General features: G+C 42.5%; 1 protein-coding gene across 1 annotated transcript in view; it reads left to right on the top strand.

The window, feature by feature from the left end:
• The first annotated feature begins 32 nt into the window (after positions 1-32).
• The window catches only part of LOC131190809 (sperm acrosome membrane-associated protein 4-like), a 31,408-nt gene continuing 11,441 nt past the window's right edge, over positions 33-19,999 (top strand). Inside the window, exon 1 of the mRNA XM_058168230.1 lies at positions 33-190. Within this exon, the coding sequence (XP_058024213.1) occupies positions 139-190 (52 nt within the window). The 5' untranslated portion in view covers positions 33-138. The remainder of the gene's footprint in view (positions 191-19,999) is intronic.

Below are 19,999 nucleotides of genomic sequence, written 5' to 3' on the forward strand. Positions count from 1 at the left end.
GAAGGTGGAGCGTATCACGTGGATATATAGATAGGAAGGGGGAGCTGGAGGGGTGGAGACTCTTCGGGCACTCGAAGCTGTTGCAGGGCTGGAATAACATCGCTACCCTTCTATCCGTCAGTATACATCAACTTCACCATGGGGAAGATGCTCGGACTCTGCGCGGTGGTGCTGGCTTGTATCACTATTGGTAAGAGGGACAATCCGTCGCGGTGCAGAGTTTCCCTATGTCATCTCCAGTCCTTATCCTTCGCTTTTTTTCTCTCCTTATCTTATCCTTTTATTACGTTGCTTGATCTCTCTCTCTCTCTCTCTCTCTCTCTCTCTCTCTCTCTCTCACACACACACACACACACACACACACACACACACACACACACACACACGCAGTCAAAACAAGAAGATCAGGTTTACTGGCAGATCCATAAGACATGCACAGAAATGAGCCCCTATATAGAATAGAATAGAATAGTCCTAAAAGGACTATAAGGGGTGTGCATAAGTGCACAAAAGTGCCTACCGTTCCTGTCCTATTGTTTCCTTTCAATATACGTGCTTGTATATAATGTTGTGACAAAAATTTTAAAAAAGAATAGAATAGAATAGAATAGAATAGAATAGAATAGAATAGAATAGAATAGAATAGAATAGCAGAGTTGGAAGGGATCTTGGAGGTCTTCTATTCCAACCCCCTGCTCAGGAAGGAAACCCTATATAATTTCAGACAAATGGTTATCCCATCTCTTCTTAAAAAACGTCCAGTGTTGGAGCATTCATAACTTCTGAAGGCAAGTTGTTCCACTGAATCATTGTTCTCACTGTCAGGAAATTTCTCCTTAGTTCTAGGTCAGGGGTCTCCAACCTTGGCAACTTTAAGACTTGTGGACTCCAGCTCCCAAAGTTCCTCAGCCAGCTTTGCTTTGCTGGCTGAGGAACTCTGGGAGTTGAAGTCCACAAGTCTTAAAAGTTGCCAAGGTTGGAGACCCCTGTTCTAGGTTGCTTCTCTCTCTCCTTGATTAGTTTCCACCTGTTGCTTCTTGTCCTGCCCTCAGAATATAGTTATTTACTCAGAAAGAAGGGATGGGAGCATCTCTCAAGGTGCGTTGCAACAGCTTCTCCTCTTTTTTTCACACCTTAAGTTTACATTGTACTCAGTTCCTGGGGCTGGTCTTTAAAAGATGATACGCCTTTAAATCAATTGCTTACACTTTTCTTAATATATACATTTGGAAAGAAACTTCGGTAGCACTGTATAATTTTTCTCTGCCCGCTGTGTTATAACATGTATTTTGAGTGATTCCCTTCCGTGCATATTTCTTATAGAATTGCAAACTGTGTTGCAAATTCAACAAAGCCTGAATCCTGGTAATTGGGAGGGGGGATTCAGTATATATAAGGAAGTAAAAATATCATTGTTTCACACTAAATTGATGTGCTGTTTGGTGACACTCCTAAATAGCAACAACTATTGTTGTGCAACAGATTCATTATTCTTAAAAAAAAAAAACACACACATCAGGTGAGATTGGAAACAGAACTCAGCCGAAATGTATTTTCTCCTAGCCAAACACCCATGAAATGTGCAAAAGTCAAAGAAAGACTTCATTTAGATTTTTTTTTTAAAGGGCCAATTTAAATCCCTCAAGGGCAAAAAAAAAATAAAAATGTTTTCAGAACTTCATCCCAGACCCCCAAGACATCAAATCAACTTTATAGCAAATGACCTGCAGCTTAAAATAGAACTGTGCGTGTGGGGCGATCTAGTTGCAAAACCTCACACAGCCCTAAATTCAGGCAGGATGTTTCACTTGCCTCTCCCCACCGTGTTTTGTAAATGCTGGCTTTGCCTGATGTGCAAATACCTTCTTTGAGATGATCGGATTAGAGACCCAGTAACAGTTTCGTAACTTAACCACGTCCCAAGAAAGTTTCCACGCCTGCAGGGCTAACAATATCATAAAGAGACAGGCGAGATAATTAAAGAAACCTGTTTGGCCCTGGGAAAGGATTTGCATCCAGAGCTTTCTTTGGCTGTGGCAACTGAAGAAGGACAGCTCCAGTGAAGAAAAGTTGGAGCCGTCAAATTTGTTTGGGTGTGGAAACTGTATTTTTTTACATCCACCAAACATAAGCAGGGAGTGTACATGTTATTCTCCTGGGGACCCCAGTCTATGTAATATACCAGTGGGTTGTGGTCCATTCGGCATGATTAATGTTGGCAAGGGGTCTCTAGCAAATATCTTCTCCAGCTTTGCTGTGGATATGGGTGTGGTCATTTCAGCCAGCCTTGGAGTTCCATGTGCCATTCTTTTGAAGCCACTTGCTGTAGCCTGCTTGTAAACAACATTCTTCTTACATAAGAAGCCTTATGATCAGGGTTTGGTTTGGCTTGAAAGCGGCCCTGTGTCTTTTAGCCTCCTAACCCCAGCCATTCTTACCAAAAACTCAGGATTCTCTCAAATCAAATCCCAAATCCGACAAGACCTGTGTTTAACACACAGAATCGTCTATTGCAATGTCCTTCCTGTTAAAGACTACTTCAGCTTCAATCGCAATAATACAAGAGCAAGCAATAGATTTAAGTTTAATGTTAACCGCTCCAATCTTGATTGCAGAAAATATGACTTTTGTAACAGAGTTGTTAATGCTTGGAATAAACTACCTGACTCTGTGGTCACTTCTCAAAATCCCAAAAACATCAACCAAATTCTTTGTTCCTAATTATTCTGCTGGGGGGCGGGAGAGGGAAATCTGGGGCCATTGTTTTCCAAAACGCCTAGAAATAATTTGACACACCCAGGCCCCCAAATAAAGAGAGGCTACTTAAGACAAATAGTTTTTCTTCAGTCTCAAATGCATCCTGGATTGTACTATCTGCAATTTGCGGGTGGGGGGGTATAAAGTTTAATCTATACGCAGGGGTTCTCTTGGAAAGGATTGTGCTTGTGGTAGAATCTGAAGGTTGATGGTACAACAAAAATGTTAATTCATCCAAAAGGAATGTTCTCTTTGTTTTTTTTATGGTGCTACATTGTGCGTGAAAGCGAAGCCTTGTGAAATCGTTTTGATTTTCTGGTCCGAACATTAAAATAAAGTGGGATTGGTCCTCCTACCAATTTATCTCGAAATATTGAATCCACTATTAACTCAATAGGGGGCGCAATGGCTCATTGGTTAAAGACCCTGAGCTTGTCGGCTGGAAACACAATAGCCTGTGTCCAAGACCCAAGTGCTGCATGATGGGGTGAGCTCCCATTATTTGCTCCAGCTCTTGCTAACCTAGCAGTTCAAATGCATGAAAATGCGAGTAGATAAATAGGTACCACCTCAAAGGAAGGTAACAGTATTCCATGCACCTCGGTGTCATGGGGGCCACGTAAACTTGGGAATGTCTTTGGACAATGCCAGCTTCCTTGGCTAAGAAACAGATGGGCATCACCCTCTGGAGTTGTACACAGCTGGACAGGGGAAACCTTTATCTTTAGTAACTCAAAGGAAACTTTATTAAATTAACAGATTAACAAAAGTTGGAAGGGACCTTGTAGGTCATCTAGTCCAAACCTTCCCTCCCCCACACCCCATTTCTGACAGATGGCAGTCCAGTCTCTTCTTGAAAGCTTCCAGGGATGAAGCTCCCACAACTTCTGAAGGCAAGCTGTTCCATCGGTTGGTTGGTTGCTCTCACTGTCAGAAAATTTCTCCTTATTTCCAGATTGAATCTCTCCTTGTTCAGTTTCTATCCATTATTCCTTGTCTGGCCTTCGGGTGCTCTGGAAAATACCTTGACCCCCTCCTCTTATGTGGCAGCCCCTCAAATATTGGAACACTGCTATCATGTCTCCCCTTATAAAACAACTTTTACTGGTCTACCAGAACAGGACATTCAAGGTTGATATTTGAGAGGTCACATAACTAATGAAAGTCAAAGAAGAGAGGGTGGGGGGGTTAGTGGTTAGGGCACCAGGCTAGAAACAGGGAAACCATGAGTTCTAGCCCTGTCTTAGGCATGAAAGCTGGCTGGGTGAATTTGGGCCAGTGACTCTCTCTCAGTCCACAATGTCAAGTCAGGTTTAGAGGGAAAAGCCAGTCGATCAATTCCTGTTGTAAGAAAGCACACAGATCTCAGCACTTGCCAGAATTTCAGTGGCCCAAATACTAATCTTCGGGTTGAACTCCATGAAAACCTGAAATTAGATCTTGGATATCCCAACCAGAAATGTTCTCATTGCTCATTTTTTATTGCCTGACAAGCTAAATCAAGATCAAAAGTTCATCTAATGCAGGGGTGTCGAACTTGATTTCATTGAGGGCCATATCAGGGTTGTGTTTGACCTCTGAGGGTGTGGCCAGGGGTTGGGTGTGGCCATGGTAGGCGTGGCCGGGGCATGTTCATGGTGGATGTGACACAGGACTGTCGGGAACACCTGTGGTGGCCAAGTGCTAAGACAAGACTTTCTCATTCTCATTATAACCTTCCTTCCTTCCTTCCTTCCTTCCTTCCTTCCTTCCTTCCTTCCTTCCTTCCTTCTTTCCTTCCTTCCTTCCTTCCTTCCTTTTCTTCTTTTTCCTTCCCTCTTCCTCACCCTTTCTTCTTCCTTCCCCTCTTTCCTTATTTTTCCTTCCTTGCTCTCTTCCCATCTTTCCTTATTTTTCTTTGTCTTTCTCCTTTCCTGTCTCTTCTTGCACGCTCAGATGCAAAAGGGGAAACATTTCTCCTTTTGTTTTGTTTTTAGTTTGCTTTGATAGCCCTCTGCCAGTGAAAACAAAGCTCGGGAGGGACGCGCGTGCACCCCCACCCCCACCACCGCACCCTGTTTTCGGTCTGGACAGCCTCCTGTAGCCCTCTGCCAGTGAAAACTGAGCATGGGGAAACATTCGGTCCCCCCTGAGCTTCGTTTACGCTAGTAGAGGCCCCACGACTGATCCTTCGCTGTTTCCAGGCTGGCCTCATGGGCCAGATCTAAGCAGCCCGTGGGCCAGATTTCGCCCATGGGCCTTGAGCTGGGCACCCCTCTTCTAATTCATTTATATTGTTGACATTGCAAGCCAGTCAAAGTCACTTGATAGCCTTGGGTTTGACACCCCTGGTCTAATGCTAAGAAGGGTTAAGTGGCAACACTCTTACCAAGGTGAGGTTCCTCTTGCCTTGATAAGGATTGGCGCTTTTTCATGGCAACTGGCAAGAGAAATGCCATTATGGTATTATTTACCGGGTAATCACTGGGTGAGGAGGCTTTCACCTTGCCCCTGCTTAAACCTGAAGCAAGAGTTATCTAGAAAGTTGGGCACGCCCGTTCTCCTCCAGCGATTCCGAGGACAGTCATTGTTTTTAACAGTTCAAGCAAAAACAGTGAAAAGAGCAAATTGTTTTCATTCACCGGTGATGAAAAACAGGTGGAAAGCAGGCAAAATTTAGATGTTTCCGCCCCTGGGCCACGAATGGTCTACAGGGGTGTGAGATCTGACTGTTCCAGACCTGACACAGATATGAATAACAGGAAAATCAATCAATGCTTACTTTGTTCTTCTACCATTGTTCTGTGGGAAAACCAAAATATGTTTTGCTAAACCGTAGACCAGAGATCTTCTAACTTCGCAGCTTTAAGACTTGTGGACTTAGTTTTTAGTTTTTTGTATTAGTTAGTTTTTTAAATATTTTGGCCATTATTTATATAAATTTTACTCTGTTTTTAATGTGTATTTATTATATCTTTTAAATTGGCTGTTAACTGCCCTGAGTCCTTCGGGAGAAGGGCAGTATACAAATGCAATAAATAAATAAATAAATAAAATAAACTCCCAGAATTATCCAGCCAGCATAGCTGGTCATAGAGAATTCTGGGAGTTGAAGTCCATAAGTCTTAAAGCTCCCAAGTTTGAAGACTGTCACTTTTTTCTTTCTAAGTATAAACAGGAGCAAACTTTTCACCAGATCTCAACTGAACTGTAGCAATACCGGTAGTCCCCAACTTACGACCGCAGTTGATTTCCAAAATAGGTGTGGCTCAGTGTGTTTGTTTGCCCCACTTTGCGACTTTTCTTGCAGCGTTTCTAAGTGAATCACCACAACTGTCAAATTAATAGCACGGTTGTGAAATGAATCTGGTTTCTCCACGGACTTTGCTTGTCAGAAGAATGACCCCGGGACATGCTACCGTCATAAGTCTGAGTCAGTTGAGTTGCCAAGCATCGGAATTTTGATCAGGGGACCACGGGGATGCTGCAACGGTCTTAAGTGTGAAAAATGGTCATAAGTCACTGTTTTCCAGTGCTGTTGTAACTTCGAAATGAACTAAATCCCTGTCGTGTCCCACTCCTCCGCTGACGGCTGGGTCAGGGAAATCCGAATCAGGCTTGCCTCTGCAGCTCTGCCCAAAGTCCTAGCAAAGTCCTCAGAGCAGGCAGGAGACCAGTAAGTGACTTCAGCAAGATAAGTTCGACTTTTGCCTGACTCAGAGACTGCCAGAAAGCAGATCCTTTATATAGGCCATGGGGTGTGGCTCCATGACTCAGCACTCATTAAGGCCTGCCCCTCCCTTCCTTCTGTTGCCTCCGCCTCTCCAATCTTCTGATGCGAGGGTCACTCCAATCAGCTGTTGTTGGGAGTAAACCCTCCTCAGGCTCACCTGCTGTGGAGGAGGGGGAGGGGTCTAGCTGCTCCGTTTGCCTGGGCATGGAGTCAGGGCTGGGGGAGGGAGATGCTCCTTCTTCTGCAGTTTGTCTGGGCATGGAGCCAGGACTGGGGCTGGAAGGCATACATTCCTCAGTGTTCGGGAGCAGATAAGAAGGCCCCGGCTGCTCTGAGGGCGGGCAAGACATAACAATCCCTAAATGAACTCTTGCAAGTCACGGGTACCACCTGTACAGAAAATGCGTTACTAAACTTAACAACTGCAGTGATTTTAACACTAACAGAGTTGGAAGAGACCTTGGAGGTCATCTAGTCCAACCCCCTGCCCACGCAGGAGACCTATACTAACGATTCAAACTGCCGACCTTCCTGATCGACAATCTCAGTGTCTTAGCATTTAAACAACTGTGGCAAGAAAAGTTGGCAAAATGGGGCGAAACTCAACTTCACCACTGTAGCACTCAGGAACAGAAATTTCGGGCTCAGCTGTGGTCATAAGTCGAGGAGTCCCTATATTTTAACTCTCCTGTGGATTTACCCAACTGGCCACTCCTGGTTCCCCACCCTTGCCACAGGAATGTCAACGACGCTCTTGAAAATCCCTTACACCTCTAAGAAGAAGTTTCATAAGTGGCATTTTTCTCCCACACACACAACCTCTCCGGCCCATTTTTCACCTCACAAAACAACGCTGCTTTCTTCCTTGCTTTCATAACAGGTGCATTCACTCCACACCTGATTACTTGTTGTCACTAGCAGTTAAAAAAAAAACAACCCATCATATAGTTGAGTGAATGATGTTTTCCCCAAATTCGGCAAAGCTGTATGTTTACTGATGATTCAGACACATAAAACTCTACCTACCCTTTTCATTTCCTTGGCACCTCACTTCATGATCCTTTTTAATGAAATTCATTGGTTAAGTCCTTCCTATTAGACACAGCCGCACCCTGATGTTCGACATTTTTTTTAAAAAAAAAATATTTTTCTTCACTCCTGTGATAAAAGGAAATAGGCGAGTCAAAGCAGGCCACCTTATGTGGATCAGAAGGTGTGATCAGAGGATTACAACAAGACGCATGTCTAATCCTGTAGAGATAAAATAGAATTCTTTATTGGTCAAGTGTGATTGGACGCACAAGGAATTTGTCTTTGGTGTATATGCTCTCATGTATGTAAGGAGAATAAAATACATTTTTAATAATTTTTTTACATAATATACATTCATCAAGAATAAAAAGATTCAACATTTAGTGATAGTCAAGGTTACTAATAAGCTATCCCAGGGGTCTGCAAACTTGGCTCTTTTAAGACTTGTGGACTTCAGCTCCCAAAGTTCCTCAGCCAGCTTTGCTTTGAACTCTGGGAGTTAAAGTCCACAAGTCTTAAAAGAACCAAGTTTGCAGACCCCTGAGTTATCCTGTAGAGATGAACTGCTAGAAGAGTTATTTTGTCTCCCAAGGGAAGGCTGGGAATTGTAATACAATACAATCAATACAATTGAACGAGTCCAGAAATATTTCACAAGAAGAGTTCTCCGTTCCTCTGAAAACAACAAAATACCTTATCCCACCAGACTTGAAATCCTAGGCTTAGAAAACTTGGAACTCCATCGCCTTCGACAAGACCTAAGTTTAACTCATAGAATCATCTATTGTAATGTCCTTCCTATTAAAGACTACTTCAGCTTTAACTGCAATAATACAAGAGCAACCAACAGATTTAAACTTAATGTTAACCATTTTAATCTAGATTGCAGAAAATATGACTTCTGTAACAGAATCATCAGTGCTTGGAATACTTTACCTGACTCTGTGGTCTCTTCCCATAATCCTAAAAGCTTTAACCAAAAACTTTCTACTATTGACCTCACCCCATTCCTAAGAGGACCATAAGGGGCGTGCATAAGCGCACAAATGTGCCTACCGTTCCTGTCCTATTGTTTTTCTTTTCTTCTTCCTATATATATAGAGATGCTTATACCTCCCAATATTTACTCATATATATGTTTATATACTATATAATCTTTTTATATGATGTTGTGACAAATAAATAAATAAAATAAATATATAAGTTCTCAGAGGTGGGGTTATCTTGGGACGTCCCTTCAGCTAATTCTTTCCAAAACTACAATTACCAGGATCCTTTGAGGAAAGCCTGATGGTTGAACTTGAAATGTTACGAAGTCTTGACATAAATAGTTTCTACGTCAGGGGACAGAAAAGGCTAAGAAAGTCATACAGGTAGTCCTTAACTTACCAAAGTTCATTTAGTGACTGTTCGAAGTTACAACGGCCCTGAAAAATAGTGATTTATGACCATTTTTCACACTTACAATGCTTGCATCAGCTGATTTACATTCAGATTCTTGACAACGGACTCATATTTACGACGGAGAACCCAGGTTCACTTAACAACCATGTGACTAATTTAACTGTTGGAAGAAATATCCCTCTGGTTCAGTTCCAAGCTGGAAGAAAGGCACTGGAGATATAATGGAGGCTGGGGGCTGACTGGTGTAGGAATTTAGCACCCACCCCCCTCCTAGAAGAATGAAATATTTTAGAAAATATTTAAAAGGCAGAATATATTTCCCTGGATGAGAAATGGAGAAACATGTTTTAAAGACAAAGCAGCTTCCTGACTCCCCCCCACCTTTGTCAATGGGCCATTAAAGCCTCAACCAAGCTCACTCAATCCCCCCATCATTTGCAACACAATAGAACAGAAACTCACCACATGGCAAGGCTCAGGCAAGCTTGAGGGACAACCTACAGTGTTAGCTAAGATCCCCCACCCCCTGGGAGTTTGACAACCAATCAGGATACTCTTCCTGTGCCCCAGAAAGTTCAAAGCTCAGAAAAAGCATAAAACCAGGGAGCACACAGGATCTCAGCCCTTTTCTGTTCAGGAACTCAAGCCATGTGACCCTGACCACCATTAAACCATCTTTCCAAGCAGCCTCCATGTTTCCAGTGTCTTTGTCCCCATTTGGAACTGAACCCAGATGGATATTTCTTCCAACACTGGAAAGAGGGGTTCCCTTTCTTGATTAAGCAGAACCACCAACCACATTTGATCCTGGGACAGTTGACAAAATGGAGTTGAGAGTGGGTGGGTTTTTATATCTTCTTTAGGCTTTGTATTTGAGCTTCCCGTTCCAGAACATATCCTTTAATATTCTATTGGCTGTTGTCAGATTCCTATGGGGTCATGCCTGGCTCTATAGGCAAAAGGGGAAATCCAAATCCTAGGTGCTTGTCTGAGCTAATTTTGTCAACCTTTTGTTTGTTGCTTATCTGAGTTTCTATCTTGACCCAGTCTTTCAGAATGGATTACCAAATCTGCATTTCTAAGAGCTGGCCTCCTCAGTTTCTGCTTGGGGGCAAGGAAACTGGGGCTGGTTTCTGCCTCCCTTAAAAAAAAAATTATTTCTCCTTTGGGGGAACTATTTTACCCTGCCTTTTTAAATATTTCCCAAAATATTTCATTCTTCTAGAACAGAAGTTTTCAAACTTGGCAGCTTTAAGACTTGTGGACTTCAACTATCAACAGAGCTTCCTGGAGAATTCTGGGAGTTGAAATCTACAAGTCTTAAAGCTGCCAAGTTTGGGGACCCCTTCTAGAACAGGGGGGCTTCCTACATCTCTTTTTTCAGTGCCGTTGTAACTTCAAATGGTCGTGCAATTGATGGCTGTAACTCGAGGATTTCCTGAATTGAGTTTTTGTAGATCCTTTGATGGACGCATTTCAATGGGTATATTGATTTTTATATGTAGATGGGTGAATTTGTTTCTGATTGAAAAATAATAAATGTGACCTATGGTGTCACAGAATTAATAATATGAAACTATTCTTCAAAACCATCTTCATCCTTAGATTAATGCCCTAGATCAGGGTTCTCCAAACTTGGCAACTTTTAAGACTTGTGGACTTCAACTCCCAGAATTCCTCTGGCTGCGGAATTCTGGGAGTTGCAGTCCACAGGTCTTAAAGTTGCCAAGTTTGGAGAACCCTGCCCTAGATGAATTGAACCAATTACATAGTTTAGAGCAGGGGTCTCTAACTTGGTCCCTTTAAGACTTGTGGACTTCAACTCCCAGAGTTCCTCAGCCAGCTTTGCATCTGGTTTAGACATCCAACCCCAAGGGACTTTAAACTATATTGCAAAAGCAAGAATACAAAATCAAGAAACAGATTCTAGACATCTAGAAGATAGAAGGCTAGCCAAGATTGGTTGGTTCACACCACAACGTACAACAATATCTCAGGGGCTGCCACAAGGAAGAGGGAGTCAAGCTATTCTCCAAAGCACCTGAGGGCAGAACAAGAAGCAATGGGTGGAAACTAATCAAGGAGAGAAGCAACTTAGAACTAAGAAGAAATTTCCTGACAGTTAGAACAATTAATCAGTGGAACAACTTAACTCCAGATGTTGTAAATGTTACAGCACTTTAAGTTTTTAAGATGTTGGATAACCATTTGTCTGAAGTGGTGTAGGGTATCCTGCCTAATGAGGGAGTTAGACTAGAAGACCTCCAAGGTCCCTTCCAACTCTGTTATTCTAATATGTGAGCTATAGACATGCAGCAGTTCCAATTTGAACTCTGGAAAATACTCCGAAGTGCCCTTGTAGCACTGGCCTGTAACATCCCAAAGGAATTGTGTCCTCTGTTGAGTTTTAAGGTACTGCAGAAAGGTGTGGTATCTGCTCTCTTTTGTGGTATCTCCTCTCCTTTGCATTCAGAAGCCCCTTTTGGTGACTGAATCCAAAGCACTGCACAATTGTAAGGCTAAGCATGGTTTTAATCTTGATAATGGGGTGTTGTTTCTGTAGCTTACAAAATTGTGAAAACACACACAAAAGCTTGTGGGTTGATGTATTATATGAACTCAGAACATGGGTTAAATGAGTCATCAGGATAAGCCATCTAACTGGAACCCAGCCCCTGTAGACATGTTTTTTCAGCTGTGCAATTATGATACTGCAGAATGTTCTTCGTAGTCAGCTCTGCACCCAATGACAAATTTTACTTAATTTTGTTTACCATGTAGGATCATGAAGTTGGCTAGAACTGTCTAGCACCACCCAACTCCTAGAGCAGAATCCACTACTAGAGTCTAGACCAGGGGTCTCCAACCTTGGCAAGTTTAAGACTTGTGAACTTCAACTCCCAGAATTCCTCAGCCAGCTTTCCTAAACTCCTGGTGTAGACCATCAACTGAGCAATTATTTCCTAACCTCTAGGGCAGGAATGCCAAACACATCATCACGGTGGCGTCACGTGACGTATCGGGATTTTTTCGCCCTTCGCTAAACCGGGTGTGGGTGTGGCCAGCGTGTGACACATCCGGACCACGGGCCGGGAGTTTGACAGCCCTGCTCTAGGGCAAGAGTTCAAATCTTCTTTCTTCTATGCAACTGTTCTTGAAACTTCTGAAGTTCTATCATATCTTCCCAAGCACCAAGTGCAGGTCATAATTTAACATAAGTTATTTTTTTCCAATCCCTGTTGGGAACAATCAAATGCAAAATGCTTAAGCAGGCCAGATTCATTTCTCAAATACAAATTCTTACCTTCTTTTTACCTCCACAAGGTATTCTTTAATATCATTGCTGCTTCTCATGCCTTTTATGCATTTTAGATTAGCAAAATTTGTTTGATGTTTGTGTTTGTTTGTTTGTTTGTTTGTTTGTTTGTAAAATTTATTGGCTGCCCATCTTACCACAGGTCAACTCTGGACGACTTACAATCTTAAAATGATAAAAACTTTACAAAAGTTAAAATACATAAATAAAATACTCTGAAGATCCAATTACTGTGGCCCAATAAAAAAGATTGGGAGGGTGGGAATAAGATGGGGGGACTTTAGGACTTGCTGGCTCAGGAATTCTGGGAGTTGAAGTCCACAAGTTCTAAAGGGGCCATAATTCCCCATCTCAGTTTAAACCAACAAGAAATTTCAGCCAATCTCCTAGGAAGCAAAAGGAACTTTTCCATTCAGTCAATTAGATTTGATACATTCTCCTAGTACTGCGTCAATAGTCTAAATTTGTAACATTCTTTTCCTGCAAATCATTATATCCTTGGTTTGTTATGGATTCCTTTACAATTCAAACTTTTTATTTCGTAAACTATCTTTATTTGTCAGTTCCTTAAGTCATTGCTAGCACATATGTATTGCTTACTACTATACTGGTAGCACAAGTTTCTCAGGTGAGAAGCAAAATGTTTCAAAGAAAACATCAAGAAAATCCAGCTGCCTTTTGGAAAAAGCACCTTTGGTGCTTTGACCTGGATGGTGGAGAATCTCCATAGACTTTAAGAAAAAGCACAGTGTATTCTTTAAGGACCCACCCTTACAATTTTGAGACAGCCTGTTGTGGTCTGCCAGCAGCCTGCAAAGCTGGCAGTGGAGTCGGACAGTGAGGAGGCTGGGGAGGACAATGGTCCACTCTTGGAATCAGGGGAAGACCCGGATGAGGGCTCTGTGTCAGAGGCAGAGATGGAGCCAGGGCCATCTGGGAACGATGTGTGGACTCTAGAGCTTCCAGAGGCGGACAGCAGAGAGGCAGAGGAACATAAGGAGTCTGTTCCTAGTGCATGCATGCAAAGAGTTGCCAGAAGGCAAGAGCAGCTAAAGCAAAAAGGACAACTCAGGAGTAAGGCCAGGAGATGATTAGCCCCTCCCATAAGGCTTAAAAGAGCAGCAAAGGCTCTTGGGCTCTTTGTAGGAAAGCAACATTGCTACATCTATTTCTATTTGGCGTCTCTTGTTTCTGAACTTCGTGGGGCTTTGCCAAGAAAAGCCTTTGGCAGGGTGCCAAAGAAGACACAGGTTTGTGATAAGGCTGAAGGACTTTTTCTGAAGGATTTGTTTTGGACTTAATTTAGACTAAGCTGAGAATGAAATAATTCTCAGCTGTTCTAATAAAATATGTAAGTTTAGGACTGATTGTGCCTGGTAATAACTACTTGGGCCTACGTCACAACACAGCCCTCTAAAAAAGGGTCTCAGCTTTTTTCTGGACCAGAATTAATGGTTAAATCTGGTCAACATTCTGACTGATGAACCCAACCAAAGCAAGCATGGCTAAGAAGATCCAATCTCTTAATGCAAAACTCTATTGAGTACATCATATCGGCAAAGACGAGGGCAAAACCAGATCTAACCATTTCTCACGCAAACCCACATAGTTAAAGTTCAGGTTCTCCCTCCCTCCTATTAGACCGGTCACATTGTCCAATGGAGTCTCCTGGTATTGTTCTGTGGCTCTGGTAAATATCTGCCAAAACGTCCTTGGTTCTCACAGCTGGCATCTTGGTGTCTGGAACATATCTACCCCCTTTCCCTCCCTCCATAGTTCATTGGCAAGCTGAGAAGTGGTAATAGTTGCAACAGCAAAAGCATCTTTGATAGTTCTAGGCTACATAAACAGAGGGATAGAATCAAGATCAAATGAAGTGTCAATACCACTTTATAATGCCTTGGTAAGGCCACACTTGGAATACTGCATCCAGTTTTGGTCGCCACGATGTGAAAAAGATGTTGAGACTCTAGAAAGAGTGCAGAGAAGAGCAATAAAGATGATTAGGAGACTGGAGGCTAAAACATATGAAGAACGGTTGCAGGAACTGGGTATGTCTAGTTTAATGAAAAGAAGGACTAGGGGAGACATGATAGCAATGTTCCAATATCTCAAGGGCTGCCACAAAGAAGAGGGAGTCAAGCTATTCTCCAAGGCACTTTTTTTTTTTTTTGAATTTATATCTTGCCGTTCTCCGAAGACTCAGGGCGGCTTACACAGTGTTAAGCAATAGTCTTCATCCATTTGTATATTATATACAAAGTCAACTTTTATTGCCCCCAACAATCTGGGTCCTCATTTTACCTACCTTATAAAGGATGGAAGGCTGAGTCAACCTTGGGCCTGGTGGGACTTGAACTTGCAGTAATTGCAAGCAGCTGTGTTAATAACAGACAGACTTAGTCTGCTGAGCCACTAGAGGCCCCTTGAAGGACAAGGGGCAATGGGTGAAAACTAATCAAGGAGAAAAGCAACTTGAAACTAAGGAGAAATTTCCTGACAGTTAGAACAATTAATCAGTGGAACAACTTGCCTCCAGAAGTTGTGAATGCTCCAACACTGGAAATTTTTAAGAAGATGTTGGATAACCATTTGTCTGAAGTGGTGTAAGGTTTCTTGCCTAAGCAAGGGGTTGGACTAAACGACCTCCAAGGTCCCTTCCAACTCTGTTATTCTATTCTATTCTATTCTATTCTATTCTATTCTACTCTACTCTACTCTACTCTACTCTACTCTACTCTACTCTACTCTACTCTACTCTACTCTACTCTACTCTACACTACACTACACTACACTACACTACACTACACTACACTCCATTCCATGCTAAGATTGGAAGAACAAAGAAGAGTGAAGACTAGAAAATGGCTGAAAAGACATGGAGGGATAGTCTTCAACTTGCAACCTCAATGGGTCCTTCCATGCTCTCTAGCTTGTTGGTTGGGATATTCCCCAATGAAAACACAGATCCAGCAGGATGTGTGGGAAATCCTTTTGCACACCATTTCCTCTTCGAGGGGAATGGGGAGGGGAGAATGGAAATCGCGTGTGATCAATGTGGTCACTGTTATAGATTCATTGTGGGGAGCAGAAGTGACCTGTATGCTCCCTCAACTCCCAGCCAGCCTCCTCAGCTGATTCTTCCTCAGAAGGCAGCATCAGAAGAAACAAACCATTTTAGTTTTCCTAGTACAAAAAGGTAACTTAAGGTGCTGCTTTTTTTTTTCTCCTGAAAGCAGGAAAAAGTGGCGTGACCATCTCGAGTTCTCTTCTTCCTCCCATCTCATCCTTCAATCTGAGGACACACAACACACAGATGAACAACAAGCTGCCTGAGCAAGCAGGAAACACAGTTTCAGGGGCCTTGGGAAGAGTTTGTTTTCCTCGAAAAGCTGTGGTTTGCAGCAGCGTTATTTTTTCCAGGCCGGGCTTTCATTTTGTTCCTGTTTTTCCAAATTTTGCTCCGGCAACTCTTGACGGGCTCCCAAAAAAACCCCCTCTGCTCTGTTTGCTTTGCTCCAGCAGAGAACAAAACAGCATGTGTGATTCTTGCTGTAAATGTACTTTAGGCATTTTGTCTGTCTTCCATTAACGCCAGTGAAGATTTGGGATTTTAACATTTTCAATTTTGAGGGCAGATTTTCTTGGCAGAAAAGCAAAAATGGCGGGCAGTTTTTCAGAGTATAAATAGGGTTCTTGCTCAGACAGCAAGGCCTAGGGTTTTTAAAAAGATGGCAACCTTAGATTGTGGATTGTACTCCGCAAAATATATAAACTGGGAGGAATAAAACCAGTAGGGCTGACTTCTTTTTTTCCCAACAGCAAATATTATGAAGGAATTAGGACTTAATTTCTCATTCATTTTCTATATAAGCATAGACGAAAGCAAATTAAAACAAATACTGAAGAAACCAGTTAAAACTGTGAAAAATCTCTCTATATAAAAGCGAAATACCACTCACGCATCATCACGAAATCTCTAGAACTGTAAAGCTTACAAACTTGAATTTTGGCACGTATGTTCCTCTTGGCTTCTAGGTGCTCACTAAGAAAGGATCTTTCGAAATGACCAACAGATCATTAGTATTTTTTATATTATTAGTAACATGCTCTGATGCTAAGGAGTTAGACGTTCTACTCCCCCTCCCCACCTGAAAAGAACTCTGTTCCAACTGCCACTTGGGCGTGGGCATGGCCAGTACATGACTCATCTGGCCTGCGGGCTGGGAGTTTAGATATTCTACTCCCCAGAAGGGGATAAGATTGGAGACGCCTCTGTGGGGCAAGCCTGAGGCAGAGAAGGGGATAGGAGAGGATCAGTGGGGGCCAGCCTGAGGGAGAGAAGGGGGATAGGAGAGGATAAACTTCTGTGGGACAAGCCTGAGGGAGAGAAGAGGAGAGGAGAAGCCAATCGTAACCACTCATTAATGTTCAAGCTTTAACTGTCAATTTATCAAGCCCGATCACATAGTTTCATAGCAGAGCACGGGCATCCAACTAGTATAGGATAATACCACAATTATTCCGAAAACATAGACAAAAACGCCAGCGTAATAAACTCCAAGCAGATGTAATTTTAGATAGTTAAATATAAATACATTTATAGCTACTATCAAAAAGATCAAAAGCCATTTTTTTAAACTCTTTCCTTCTTTCTTTCTATTTTCTTTCTTCCTTCATTGTTTTTCCTCATTTTCTTTGTTTCTCTTCTAATACTGGTATTGTTTTTAATCTTCAAAATTCCTTCATCTGTTTAAAAAAAAAAAAAACTTCAAGCAGCAGAATGTTAAAGAGGCATTTGTATTATAATGTGTGTGCCTGCGTTTGCGTGGGGAGCAGCGGGTTGGAAGGAAGGCTCCGTGTGAATTCTTTAATGCTGATTGTGTTGCAAAATGTCATCAAAATTGGCAGGAGATATTGTTGGCCCTGACTTGTTAACTGTCTTTCAAGGCAGGGGGGTTCAGAGGAAGACAAAACTGTGGATCAGGCCAGCAGTATAAAACTCCCATGCTTAAAAATAGTGTATCACAAAAACCTAGTTCTATAAGAATCATAGAATCACAGGGATGGAAAGAATTTTAGAGGTCTTCTAGCCAGTGGTGGGATTCAGCCAGTTCGCACCCCTTCGGGAGAACCGGTTGTAAACTTTCTGAGCAGTTTGATGAACTGGTTGTTGGAAGAAATCATTAGGGCACAGAACCGGTTGTTAAATTATCTGAATTCCACCACTGTCTTCTATTCCAACCCTTTCCCAAGGCAGATGACCTTATAACAGCTTGGGCAAATGGCTGTCTAATCTTTTCTTGAAAATTTCCAGTGATGGAGTTCCCACAATTCCGGGAAGTAAGCTGTTTCATTGATTAGCAATCGCAATAGCACAGATTTATATACCACTTTACAGTGCTTTACAGCCCCTCTCTAAACGGTTTAGAGTCAGCATATTGCCCCCCCAGCAAACTGGGTCCTTATTTTACCAACCTCAGAAGGATGGAAGGCTCAGCGTCAACCTTGAGCCTGGTGAGATTCGAACTGCTAAATTGCAGGCAGCCGGCAGAAGTAGCCTGCAGTACTGCATTCTAACCACTGCGCCACCCCAGCTCTAATTGTGGATTAATTGTTCTCGCTGTTAGAAGATTCCTCCTTATTTCCAGGTTGGATCTCAAAATTTAACAAGGAGCCATTGCTTCTTCTCCTGCCCTCTAGTGCTTTGGAGAATAAGTCAACCCAGTCTTCTCTATGACAGTTCCTCAAGTACTGGAAGACTGCTATCATGTTCCCTCCCCCCCAATCCTTCTCTTCTATAAGCTAGACATACCTAGCTCCCTTAACTGTTCATCATATATCACCCCCTAAGCCCCTTGTCATCTTTGTTGCACTTGTCTGAAATGGTATAGGGTTTCCTGCTTGAGGGAAAGCAAGGGAGTTGGACTAGAACAGGGGTCTCCAACCTTGGCAATTTTAAGACTTGTGGACTTCAACTCCCAGCTGGGAGTTGAAGTCCACAAGTCTTAAAGTTGCCAAGGTTGGAGACCCCTGGACTAGAAGACCTCCAAGGTCCCTTAGTTATTCCATTATTATTCTGCTTTTCTCTGCACTCTTTGACAGAAATTTCTAGGAGCCCAGAAATTCTGTAGCCTCATTGTGTTAGTATTAAAGTGGCCACCCACCTCTCGCCACAAAAATGAATTTCATGTGTACATTTGCAAATTTAAAATGGCTATTATTTTAAACTGAAGCTCAGTATCTCTCGTCTACTCATCTGTATTTTGATTTGCCTGCTCTTCTGGAGCTGCTAACTGGGTGGACCACAAACCCCACTCTGTCTTTTCATCTGAACTGACAATAGAGCAATCTTCCAGTAAAGAGATTTGATTTGATTTGATTTGATTTGAGCACATCCAGCCACCCTGATGCTTGGATTCTTTGGTAGCCTCTGGTTAGCCACTAGGGATATGCTCACAAAATACGCTGACTCACTAACAATTCAAATGCATTTTAGCCCAATTGGCTGAACCTCTTCTGTGTAGCCTCTATGCTCTGCCAACTCTGAAAACTGAGTTGAGGGAAACACAGTAAGGCAAATAAATTCAGGCATTCAAGCGTACACACTTGTGTACTTGTGTAAACTGGGTGAAACCAGGATTAAAAGTAGTAACTGTGAGAGGGATCTTGGAGTCTTAGTGGACAACCAGCTAAATATGAGCCAGAAGTGTGCAGCGGCAGCCAAAAAAGCCAATGTTATCCTAAGTTGCATTTATAGAAGGATACAATCTAGATCAAGTGAGGTACTAATACCACTCTATAAAGCCCTAGTAAGACCACACCTAGAGTACTGCATCCAGTTTTGGCCGCCACACTATAAAAAAGATGTTGAGATTCTAGAAAAAGTGCAGAGGAGAGCAACCAGGATGATTAGGAGATTGAAGGCTAAAACATACGATGAACGGTTGCAGGAACTGGGCATGGCTAGTCTAGTGAAGAGAAGGACCAGGGGAGACATGATAACAGTGTTCCAATATTTGAGAGGCTGTCACAGAGAGGAGGGGGGTCAAGCTATTTTCCAAAGCTCCTGAAGGCCAGACAAGGAATAATGGATGGAAACTGACCAAGGAGAGATTCAATCTGGAAATAAGGAGGAACTTTCTGACAGTGAGAATAATCAATCAGTGGAACAGCTTTGCCTTCGGAAGTTGTGGGAGCTTCATCACTTGAGATTTTCAAGAAGAGACTGGACCACCATTTATCAGAACTGGTGTAGGGTCTCCTACTTGAGTGGGGGGTTGGACTAGATGACCTATAAGGTCCCTTCCAACTCTGTTAATCTGTTAAAAGTGTCAGAAGATCCATTCTGACCTTTATGTCACCTTAGTGGCACACTGCTTAGAATGCAGTACTTACAGGCTAACTCCTTTGCTAGGAGTTCAGTTCTGACCCACTCAGGGTTGACTCAGCCCTTCCATCCTTCCAAAGCCGGTAAAATGAGGACCCAGATTGTTTGGGAGCAATATGCTGACTCTGTAAACTTCAGAGAGGTCTATAAAGCACTATGAAGCAGTATGTAAGTTTAATTGCTATTGCTATTATCCCAAAAAAGGTTGTCCACCTGTTGTCTCAAAGGTGCTTTTTCAGGAGGCCACTGGACTTTCTTGTTTTTCTTTTGAAGACGTCTCGCTTCTCATCCAAGAAGCTTCTTCAGCTCTGATAGGATAGTGACAGATAGAAAAGAGAAAATTGCAGACTACAGGAACCATTAGCACAATTTCAGGTGACCCTAAGGA

This window comes from Ahaetulla prasina, chromosome 2, assembly GCF_028640845.1.
Source record: "Ahaetulla prasina isolate Xishuangbanna chromosome 2, ASM2864084v1, whole genome shotgun sequence".
Classification (NCBI taxonomy): Eukaryota; Metazoa; Chordata; class Lepidosauria; order Squamata; family Colubridae; genus Ahaetulla; species Ahaetulla prasina.